The 11,846-nt window shown below is 39.2% G+C and overlaps 1 protein-coding gene across 1 annotated transcript; it reads left to right on the top strand.

Moving 5' to 3' along the window:
• Positions 1–408: 408 nt before the first annotated feature.
• On the top strand, positions 409–9,579 carry LOC145481418 (steroid 17-alpha-hydroxylase/17,20 lyase-like). The gene is made up of 3 exons (XM_081459896.1): positions 409–801; positions 3,582–3,739; positions 6,206–9,579. The coding sequence occupies exons 1-3, from the start codon at positions 593–595 to the stop codon at positions 7,372–7,374; spliced, it is 1,536 nt and encodes a 511-aa protein (XP_081316022.1). The 5' UTR covers positions 409–592; the 3' UTR covers positions 7,375–9,579.
• Positions 9,580–11,846: the final 2,267 nt, after the last annotated feature.

Genomic DNA, 11,846 nt, shown 5'->3' with positions numbered 1-11,846 from the left:
AATGATCCAGTTTTTAAACAATTGTAGTTAGAGATTTTCAACACGCATAATGATATTCTTTTCAAAATCTTGGCCTCGGGCTATTCTTACAATGTTCTTATAATTTCAGAGACGTTTTTATTTTAAACTAGACTGCTGAGATATTTTCTTGCTCCTATTCATTAGCGATTTTCTATGTTATTGTGTGTTACCATCGCCACATTTAGACAACTCATTGTCCCTATTTTATATTCTATATTTGTGTCACATAAATCGCTTTTTGCATTACTCAAAGTGAAATGTTTTCTTTGTATTTCCTGACGATGCCGTAGATCGGCGAAAGCTTAGAATAAAAAGAAATACAATAGCTCAAGGCCTCAATGAATTGTCTACTTAATCTCAAAATTTCGAAAACTTCAGCCTCGGTATTCTTCTAAAATATATTGTTATAGAGGGAAAAGAGTGTAGTAGCCTTAGGACATATCGTTGGACGCTTGCGAATTATTTGATACAAGGGGCATTAAATTGTTTTTTTCAGCGTTGCGTGACAGCCATGTATTTACTATTCCTGAGCATGATAACATTACGTAACGCTTCAGTGAAATCTTGAAACATGGCGTCGTTGTTTGCCACGCTCTATGATTCTCTAAGTTTTGCAAATGTTCTTCTGGTGTTACTTCTGTTTCTGCTTTTGCATTACCTGATGGTATTCTACGAGTTCAGGAACATGCCACCGGGTCCGCGTTTGACGGCTATCCCAGTCTTAGGGAACGTATTTTCTCTCGACTTCAAGGCGGAGAAACTTACCGACGCTTTCAGAAGGTTAGTAAATAACACACGCATGGAATAGAATAGGTGCGAGTATTGTCGATCCAGTACTGCTTTAACTTGGAGTGAGGGCAAATATACTTTTTGCTGCATTCATACTTGGCTGGTTCGAAGATCTCTCCTCTTATACCAGATGACAGGGGACAGTAGATCTATCGATTTCCATTGCTTATATTAAATGTAGATCGATCATCTTCATAATTTGAGAAGTGAGGCAAACGGATATTTCCAGTGGTGCTTTATAAAACACCCGTTGGAGAAAATAAATCCGTTGGATTGATGTAGTAAAGCAGTCAAGAATTAACGCTGTTTGAAAGCAGGTCGATATTATTTATGTAAATTTTGAATATAGTGTGCATGAACCATTTAAAAGCAGTTCTAACCTCCCCGGGGGCGGGGGGTACTCCCTTATATGGGCTATATAGGTATGTGCAGTCCCAAAGGGTATGTTTTTTTAGTTGTTTTGGTCATAAATAGGGTAAGGGTTTTGGGAACGGGCCGCGCACCCCACCCAATTTTTCTGGGAGTACCCCCGGGTTCTAACCACTTTTCACAGTGCAAGGTTTTTTACTGTTTGCTGTTGTTTTTCTTATTTTTCGCAATAATAAGGTCTTCGAGCGACGTGAAAGTTCCTCACTGAGATTTAAACATAATTGTTCCAAAGATCTGATTCCACGAAGGGACACCATGGATTCCTATGTACTTTTCAACAAGGGACGGCCATAAGAACAGCTTTCGGCGGGGGTAGGGGGGTGGGGGTGGAAAAAGGGTATGCAAATTCGTGTAAGAACAAAACGTGCGAAAAATATCACAAGCAACAAAGAACCCCTGGAAAAAGATACTCCCAGCATCAAAGGGTAGGGAGGATACTTTTACTGTCAAGCTAAAAAAAAGAACATGGGTAAGATTTTACCGTAAAAAAATTCCTGCATGGAAAATTCGCGAGTTTGGTAGCGAGGCTTAGAGGGTACAGACAAAGGCAATAACATCATCATGTTTATTGATTTCTTTTTTTACACAAAAGGTACTAACAGGCCTACGAGAACAGTATTATGTACACTTGAGTGTGTCACGTAAGGGACGCGGCCTGTCTCAAAAAATTTATTACTCTAAACAGAAGATAAGGACAACCCAACACGTAATGAAAAAATTTGCTTGCCAAAACATTTGCTTGCCGAACTTTGCCGCTCGCCGTTCGGACGATAGTCGATTTCAATAGGGGTGAATAGGCCCTTTGCACGATCCGGTCACATGGTACAAAATCACACATGCTGGTGAGCAAGTTGCACATTGGGACTTCCAAAACAGTGCCACTCGTACCAGTCCACCTGGACCTGCCTTTGTTTTGGAAGTCCCACTGCGGAACTTGCTCACCAGCATGTGTGATTTTGTTCCATGTGACCGGATCGTGCAAAGGGCCTATTGGAGTGAATTGGAGCGAATAGAAATCATCTTGTCAGTGCATTGGAAACTTGTCATTTAACGCCAATTTTGAAAAAAAAAATAGAAAGTTTTCTAGCATGTGTCGCTTTCTAAAGAAATAAAGCATCATAAACACACATTCAACTTAAGCCGTCGCCATATTGGGTATATAGGATCAGTGCTTTTCTACAAACAACAACAAAAGGTTAGGTCATTCCTTCTTTGCATAAAAACTATTTCCAATTTGTAGAAAAAGGGTTACTTTATTCGATTTAAGCATTTGTACATGGCAAAGAGTAAAATTCAAGGCAATAAAGCTTTAGGTAAATGTCTTACGTGAAAACCTACCTCTTGACGCTCAAAACGCGAGTCGACAACCTCAAACGTGACGTCTGCCTCTGGTCGTCTGACCACTAGCGGTTTGCCGTTCGCGGAAAGGTGGATCTTGAGATCTGTTGTTTACCTCAAGGTGGATTTGAACACATCGAGAGTAGCAATAAACAGAAACAGCGGGTAGTGAAAAGCCAAATGGGAAATTTCGAACTCGGAGGGGTCAAGCTGGAGATGCTCTCTTGGCATTGTCATCCTACTGTGCTATTTTGCCCTGATTTTCTTTCTATTATTCACTGGTAAAGTTTCAGTGGTACTGTTTAAAAAAACACAAAAATCAAAACAAAAACAAAAGCAATTTCTAAGTTCTCATGCTTAATGCTAGCTTAGTATTTTTTCTTTAAGTTAATATCGCTCTTAATTAAACAATGCTCTGTCTATAACTGGTACTGTTACTACTTATATTTCTTTTTATATTTATATCTATATATATATATTTCTCTTTCTACCTCTTCTTTTCTTTATTTATCCTATAACCAATTTAAAGTGTAATAATTTTTGTAACTACTCAGCTCGTTTAATTTTTACTTTTTTGAGTAGTTTTTTTGCTTGTTTAAGTTTAATGTATTCTTTTGCTGAATGATTCTCTGTATTATGCAAAATAAAATGGTTGTTGTTGTTAAAAACGACAAGAACAAAAACAAAACTGGACAAAACCACAACAGCAAGAAAAACAAAAACAATGAAACAAACAAACAAACAAGAAAAAAAAAACAGAAAAAGAAATTGACGGCGTTTTTCTATGGTCATTTTGGGAAATAGAAGACAGTTTGCCTGTGTTCTGTGTTGTGCAAGAAACTAATGCAGACGGGAGGAACAAGCCTTTAGGCGAGTGTATTCAACTAATTTTGCAGACCTAATCTGAACATGACAGTACAAAATCTTAGTGAAAAAAGAAATATTAATAACCGAGTATAAAACTAAAAGTACTCAAAATGTCTACTTTTTTTGCTACTTTGCAGCCTCGAAGAAATCTACGGCCGAGTTTTCTCCCTGAAACTTGGAAGCCAAAAGTGCGTTATAGCGTCAACTCCTGAGGCTGTTAAGGAAATGCTGGTGAAAAAGTCTGCTGATTATGCCGGAAGACCGAAAACATATTCTATTGAGAAAGGAACGCTAGGTAGGGGAATGCTGTGTAACTGCAGAGTAATTTCCTTATTAAAATCGCAGTTCATAGTTATGCAAAATGTCAGATGCAGACAGATATAAACCGCGTAAATTTATTGATGTCCTTAAAAGTGATAACACGTATGTTATTGGATAGTGGCCGAAACAAACAGAATCAAATAGCAAAACATTGCGTGCAAGGGTCAGTTGCAGAATGACAATACTAGGTTTACATTAGCAATAGAGGGTAACGCATCGTCCAAAGCCTATCAAGGCAACCTGAAAAGCGTTGGTGTTGAAGGGGCCTAACATCTTCCAGGGAGGAGGGAAGGGAGATTAAGTATAGGCGTGAGTGTGTGAGAGGGAGAGGGATAACTGTAGCCAAAAAGACAAACTGTCTCAAATTGTCGCCTATTTTCTTAAAGATGATTACTGGGCCTTTCGATAGCACGAACAAAATGAATTGAAATCTACCAATCACAACCCAGAAACATATCTTCTTTCTTAATTGGTCCGTTTAGATGAATGACGACAGCAAAACACGTAAACGGGCCATTGATTGAGCAGAGTTCGCATGTCATTGAAAGGCACAGTAAATGTATATTATGCAACACAGCCGTGAAATTACTCTTCTCGTACGTCATTTTAAGAGACCCTGCGCCTAAGAAACGACCGATGATTTCCGGCTAAAAAATAAAATCGGCCGATTTTTATCTCCCAAGCAGAGGTTACCGAATACTATTTAAAAATGAATTTCTTTTGTTTCAGTTTCGCTTTAAACCAAAAATATTGAGCCGCAAACTTTTTCCGTCTGATAGCAGCAAAATCAGGCCGAAAATAAGCCCCCGCAAAAACTGTTCAGAAATTACTATCGCAGCGCAAAATAATGAGAAAACTACACAGTGTTGAAGAAAAAGGCCTTTTAATGCAATATCATTCGATAAACATCAAAAAACTGCCGAAGCGATTAAAAAATAAAGTTTCAAATATTGCATTCTAAATTAGATGGAGTGTTGGAGCTGATTTTAAAATAATTATTTCTCAAAAGTTCAACGCTTTTGAAAGCAATCACAGTGATGAATTAGACATTGGAGGGATACACATCACGTTTCTGGAAAAATATTTTTCGGCCAAAGTATATTGACCTTGTACAAAGCGTTCAAAGTTACCGTGTTTACCGTTATCCTGCTACTTCGGCGAAACACTTCCCTTTTGCCAATACGGCCATGGATGGCGTGGTAAACGCCACTTTAAACCTTGCTAGGCATACAAAGACCATCCTGAGTAGAAGGATGTAGAATTGAAAGAGAAAGGAAGATGAAAAATACGCAGAAAAAGAAAATAACTCGAAATTACCATCTGCCAACAAAAGTTGAATCTGGAAAATGTCGTGGCGTGACAGCGGCTATTGACGTCATTTGTCACGTCAAGTCGCAAGAGCGTGGGAAAACGAGTCTGCAATGGCCTTCGGGCGGTCAGCGGCTAGGGATCCAGTCGTGACCCCATAACTCAGATCACGCTGCGGCCAAAACGGTGTGGCGGTTGGGGAAGTTTTTCTTTTTCAGTGACCATCATTTGTGAAAAATAACATAACATTGTTCCACCAAACGTTTTCTGGCCGGGAAAAATCGCTTTCCTATTTGTGCATTCGTTTGGATTCCGTCGCTATTTATACGAATGACGTCAATGGCCGCTGTCACGCCACGACATTTTCCAGATTCAACTTTCGTTAGCAGATGGTAATTTCGAGTTATTTTCTTTTTCTGCGTATTTTTCATCTTCCTTTGTCTTTTAATTCTACGTCCTTCTACTTAGGATGGTCTTTGAATGCCTAGCAAGGTTTAAAGTGGCGTTTAACACGCTATCCACGGCCGTATTGGCAAAAGAGAAGTGTTTCGCCGAAGTAGCAGGATAACGGTAAACACGGTAACTTTGAACGCTTTGTACAAGGTCAATATACTTTGGCCGAAAAACGTTTTTCCAGAAACATGATGTATATCCCTCCAATGTCTGATTCATCACTGTGATTGCTTTCAAAAGCGTTGAACTTTTGAGAAATAATTATTTTAAAATCAGCTCCAACGCTCCATCTAATTTAGTATGCAATATTTGAAACTTTATTTTTTAATCGCTTCGGCAGTTTTTTTGATGTTCATCGAATGATATTGCATTAAAAGGCCTTTTTCTTCAACACTGTGTAGTTTTCTCATTATTTTGCGTTGCGATAGTAACTTCTGAACAGTTTTTTGCGGGGGCTTATTTTCGGCCTGATTTTGCTGCTATCAGACGGAAAAGTTTGCGGTTCGATATTTTTGGTTTAAAGCGAAACTGAAACAAAAGAAATTCATTTTTAAATAGTATTCGGTAGCCTCTACTTGGGAGATAAAAATCGGCCGATTTTATTTTTTAGCCGGAAATCATCGGTCGTTTCTTAGACGCAGGGCCTCTAAAAACTGAGTTAAATTTCCAACCTTTACAGGCGGCAAAGATATTTTGTTTGGTAACTATGGACCTGCCTGGAAGTACCACCGTAAACTCTTCACAACAGCTTTGCGCCAGTACCTCTCTGACATTCCCTTGATAGAAAAGCGAATCACGACACAGGCCAAGAAACTAGTAGAGTTTATAGAAAGACAAGATGGAAAGCCTTTTGATCCAGCAGATTGCTTACAGCGTAATGTTGCTGATGTTATTTGCGGCATCACCTTTGGTGAAGGCTATGACACAACCAATCCATATTTGAACAGACTCTTAAAACTTAACATACAAATGATGACGGACGCAGATAATATTCAGTTGGTGAAGATCTTAGATTTCTTTCCATTAGCAAAGCACCTACCCATTAAGGCTTATGATCGCTTTTTCCAGCCCATCTTTGAAATGTATGATATCATCCGTATGTTCTTGAGGGAGCGAGAAGAAAATTTTGATCCACAAATTCCTGTGAAAGATTTGATCTCAGGTCTTCTGTATGCCAGGGATCATGATTCTAAGAATGATGAAGAGCGAGTAGCTTTTCTTTCTGATGACTACTTGGTCACTATCATCGAAGACATGCTTGCTGGCGGCTACGAAACCACAAGCACAACAATGAAATGGGCGATAGCCTTCTTGGTCAATTATCCAAAGCACCTAGAAGATATTCAGGTTGAGTTAGATGAAGTACTTGGCGGAAGGAATCCCAGTGTGGAAGACCGAGCCAATCTGCCGCTTCTTCAGGCGACCATCATAGAAACGCTGCGAGCTGGAAACGTGGCGCCTCTTTTACTACCTCACGTCACACTTGCTGACACGACACTCTGCGGCTACCGTGTTCCCAAAGATACCATTGTGTTTGCTGACGCGGAATCTGTTCATCTGGATCCCAAATGCTGGGAAAACCCAACGGTGTTTAACCCTTACCGTCATATCGACGAGAATGGCAAGTTGATCATCAACCAGAGCAACTATTACCCTTTTGGAGCGGGACGTCGGGCCTGCGTTGGGGAAGCCCTGGCTAAAGTTGAGCTGTTTTTGTTTCTCTCGTGGCTGTTTCAGAAGTTTACCTTCATCGCTGAAGAAGATGGTCGTCCACCAAGGTTGAAGGGAATATTTGCTGACACCCAGTATCCCGTTCCTTACAAGATACGTGCAATAAAACGGAAATGAACTAGCATTTTTATGCACCGGGGTACTGACCGGGATTTGAAAAGTAAGCCATTTGCCTTATGAGTGACTTGGTACTGTTAGAAAATAGCGTTTCTACTGGCTGTAAATAGACGGATTCGGCTAACGTGTGCACATTCTTGTTGCCACCCAATTCAGGTCGTGTGATAATTCATTTGGGAGGTTACAACCGTCTTTTTGTACATATTCCCTTGCAAGCAGTTACGTGTGACAAATTGCACAATTGTTCCCTCTCAATGTGATCTAAATTGGGTGCCAACAAGGATGAAAACACGTTGACGTAATCCGTATATTAGCTTGTCTTATGTTTCCTTTTTTTAGAGAAGTGTTAGCTCAATACCTCGTGTCGAAAAATACATCGTGGCGGTCATCGTGGTGAATACATCGTGGCGGCTTTACATTTTACCACCACAGTACCTTGCCAACCTGATAAAATATAAAAGCCATGCTTTTGTGAGTTCGTCCCTTTACTAATTAACAATTATTCGCCGAAGGTGAAGTGAACATTGGTGAATATTTACCGAGAAGAAAATAACAGACTAAAATGAGGAAACACGGACGTAACTGTTCGTTTGTATACTCGTATGCAGCCGTAGTAATCGATTGTGAATCAATTTACTCATCTAGTTAGGGGTAAAAAAAAAACAATAAAAACTCTACGAAAAATAAATTTATCCATTTATTTGTTGTATCGTTGTTGACTTCATTCACAGTTGTACTCCTCTTCTAACCATGAGTAGGAAACATTACTTTCGGTCACTCGATCTGACCGCCCAGGGGGTACTCCCAGAAAAATTGGGTGGAGGTGTGCGGCCCGCTTTCCAAAACCCTTAACCTATTTTTGACAAAAATCTGTGATTTCCCCCCTACCCTATTTATGACCTGACCAAAAATTCGATACCCTATTTAAGACCGGACCCTTGAATCAAAACACTGTTTCAGGTCTGTCCGAGTTATAATTAGTTACCTAGTTTTGAGGGCCACTGGTTTTTCAGTGATTACTGTTGTGTGGTAACCTCAATAAATAAAGTTGATTCAGACCAATGTTAAACTGCCGTAAACATTTAGGGCTTTTATTGATGTTTTTTCGATAATGATGAAAAAGTAGTTTCAGACCAGAGTGCGAAAACTACATCCTATTTATGACCAAAACGGCTGAAAAATCACACCTTTTGGGCCGCACATACAAAGAAAGCTAATATAGGGGAGTATCCCCCCCCCCGGGATATGACCTGCTGGCGATCAACGAGACCACTGCCTTTGGTACTCTTAAATGCCTTGTATACGAGTTCTTGAAAACATTTTTGTTCTAAGGGCAACATTAGTCATTTTACATATTCCCCAACCTTTCAAATATCTTGAACTTGGAGAGATGTCTTTCGAGTAAATGAAAATTTAATTCAGCAACTGTACGCCATGCTTAGCAGCCAAGGGGGCAAAGGTGGTCCGAGCTTAGTAACCAAGCCTAGAAATATTACATTCAACGCCTGGCGGGGTGAATATAGCGTCCAATTCTTATATTTACCTCTGGAAATTATAGTAGAAAAAATATACCGCGAATCGAATTTCGTTGAGTGGCGTCGTCAAATACCTTTGACAAATTAACTCAATTTGGGTATATTTAAAATTGGTGCAACACCGAACCATGGAAATAATTTGCACACTTTTGTTTGTGCGATTTTTATATCGAGAGACACTGCACTTCGAAGCCGAAGCACATCTGCATGTATCACAAACACTATTTTAGTACTGTGGTTTAAGTCGTTTTACTTTTTTTAGACTATTCTTCAAAAAATCTAATTGCTGCCTTTGTTACCGATGCATTAGTAAACTAACATCTCTTCCTACATCATTTTACAACTCAGTCCTCTGTTACACTCTTTGTTACGTTTTACGATGCAAAGTTTATAAATGGACAGACGTTTCGTGTTATTTTCATCAAGTCACTGAGTTGTATAGACATTTCATAGAACGTTGTTTTACCAGACTATTTCACCAGAGAATTACTTACGGCAAGCGATTCCTTGGTCTTAAATCGCGGGGTAACCTCTCTAGTAGGGAGGAAGGCGTGATATATCGAGCTTTCTAAAAGATGAATACCAGATCTGCCGGCCAGCTGTGCGATTGTTAACTTTTTTTTTTTTTCGAGCTCGTAAGTAGATGTTGTTATAGCTCATGTACACAACTGATGCGGGTGGGCTTGGGGCGAGAGTATTTTCAAAAGAATCCCACTCAACTTATCACACCTTTCGTGAGCCAGGAGCTTACCATTTGAACATAAAAATCATTCGGAAAGGTCTCAGCGTCACTGAGGACAAAGCAGTGAAGCTACAAACTACCCAAATGACCATGAATCGGCCTAGAAACCTCACCAGAAACAAAGAAACACACACTTGAAGCGAGTACGTTTATTTTTATTCATACTCCTTCGTACTTTTAGACTCAAGAATAACCGTTTTTCCCATACAAATCCTTATATTTTGACTGTTGCATAAGCTGAGAACTAATGTATACACAAGGAAAGCTCATTTGCGAGCTTGGGTTACCTGTGGTACTATGCTTTGGCATCGTGTCGGGTTCTTTCTTTGAACCATCCTGTAAGAGGAGTGAACTTGTTGTATGATCTTTATCCAACCCGCTTATCAGAGCGCGGGGAATCTGAAGCTACATTACTCCATTGAAGAAAATATCCACAATGTAATAGAGAGAGGGGGATAGCAGCTTGCGGGGGAAGTAAGGTAGCTATGTACATAAATATAGTTTGGTTTCCAAGTACGGAAAAATATTAGTAACGACTGCGCAATCATTTAGCTGTTTCTAGACAGGTTGCGCTACACAAGCGCAAAAAAGCATTCTTGCTAACAAATGAAATATCATTATTTGACTTGTGCTTCAGTTTCAACTAGACTGGCCGTTTTCTTTTTTATTTTAGGAGATAAAGATCTCATATTAGGTAGTCCTGGTTCTGCCTGGAAGTTACACCGAAAACTCTTCACTACAGCCCTGCGCCAGTACCTCACGTTTATTATTCAACTGCAGCGAATACCGTCCAACTAACAGTACAAATATACAGCGATATTGTACAGTTATTTGTACAGTAGAAAATCTGTTTGCGTACAGCTCGGCGCGCGCACGCGAAACTGTCACATTCCCTCTTTCATTGATAAATTTATTGACTGCTGCAGCTAGATAATAAATCTCTTATTAGATAGTTTGGTGTGTAGTATCGCTTTACATTTTTACTTGTTTGTACTTTGACCTGCCCTACGGGCTCGTCAAAATACGGCACAACTCGTAAAAATATACAGCGATACTACACACCAATACATCTAATAAGATATATATATTCCTCTCACTAAGAGTCGAATCGCAATATCGTCAGGTCGATATTTATTTTTCATTTTCCCCTGACAAGTAGTCATTAGTCTTGTATCACAAAGCGAAATAATAGACCTTTTCCGCATTCCACCTCAGTGCGTACGAACAATAGCACCAGAGCAAGGTTGGGGTGGACATTTTCATACATTTATTGTATTTTTGTCCACCCTGACCTCGACTTGGCGCTGTTTGTCGGAATGCGGGAAAGGTCTATTAAGACGAAATCCGATAGAAAATCGACTTACTTCAGGTTTTAGTGGACAAAAATCTGGTACCAGAATAATTTTAAGTATTTTACAGTCATTTTTACATTTTCTTACAGGTAAGTACATAAATAATTGCCTGAAATAACACCAAAAACAATTTCCCGTGGGAACGAGAGAAAATGAATTTCAAAGTCCAGAGAACTTGTGCAAACACAGGCAAAATTTCGTCATCAGTTTAATTTCACCAGTTCTTTCAAGTGTTTCATACGAAGTTCAACTTTCGTTTTCTACGTTTGGTGTTGCTAGAAATGATTTTTTGAGAAGATATTTAAAACAGTCGTACAGAAGTTTGCAATACGATGTAAATAATCTTGGTGCTAGGTTTTTGTCCACTCGTTACTCGAACTTCTGGTGGATTCCGTCTTAATACTTTTTCTCATTAGTCGAGTTACAGATTCAAGAAAAAGAAAACGTGCTTCGTGTTGCTATCGAGTTTTAGTATAAATCTACTAGCGTTCTATCACGAATGCCGTTGTGTGATTTGCTACGCTACTCACTATCTATTCTGTGATAGATACAGTAAACATCCGCATATAAGAACACATGGATTAAGAACATCAGGCTGAAATTTGGCAAATAAAGCACCACTTTTATAAGAACAATATCAGCCTGGAAAAAAAAAATAATGTTCTTATAAAATGGGAAGGGTGTCAAAATTACACAAATTACCATAAACACACCTGCTGACCAATGGTATTAGCTAAGTTTTGGGCACCTTTGTTCTCTTCAGAATATCTAATATCATGAATTACATTTTTTGCCTTTACAATACTATAAACTACTGTATTGATAGAGAAAAACATAAGATTT

Source organism: Orbicella franksi, chromosome 3 (genome assembly GCF_964199315.1).
Source record: "Orbicella franksi chromosome 3, jaOrbFran1.1, whole genome shotgun sequence".
Classification (NCBI taxonomy): Eukaryota; Metazoa; Cnidaria; class Anthozoa; order Scleractinia; family Merulinidae; genus Orbicella; species Orbicella franksi.
This window is presented reverse-complemented; position numbering and strand designations above follow the sequence as displayed.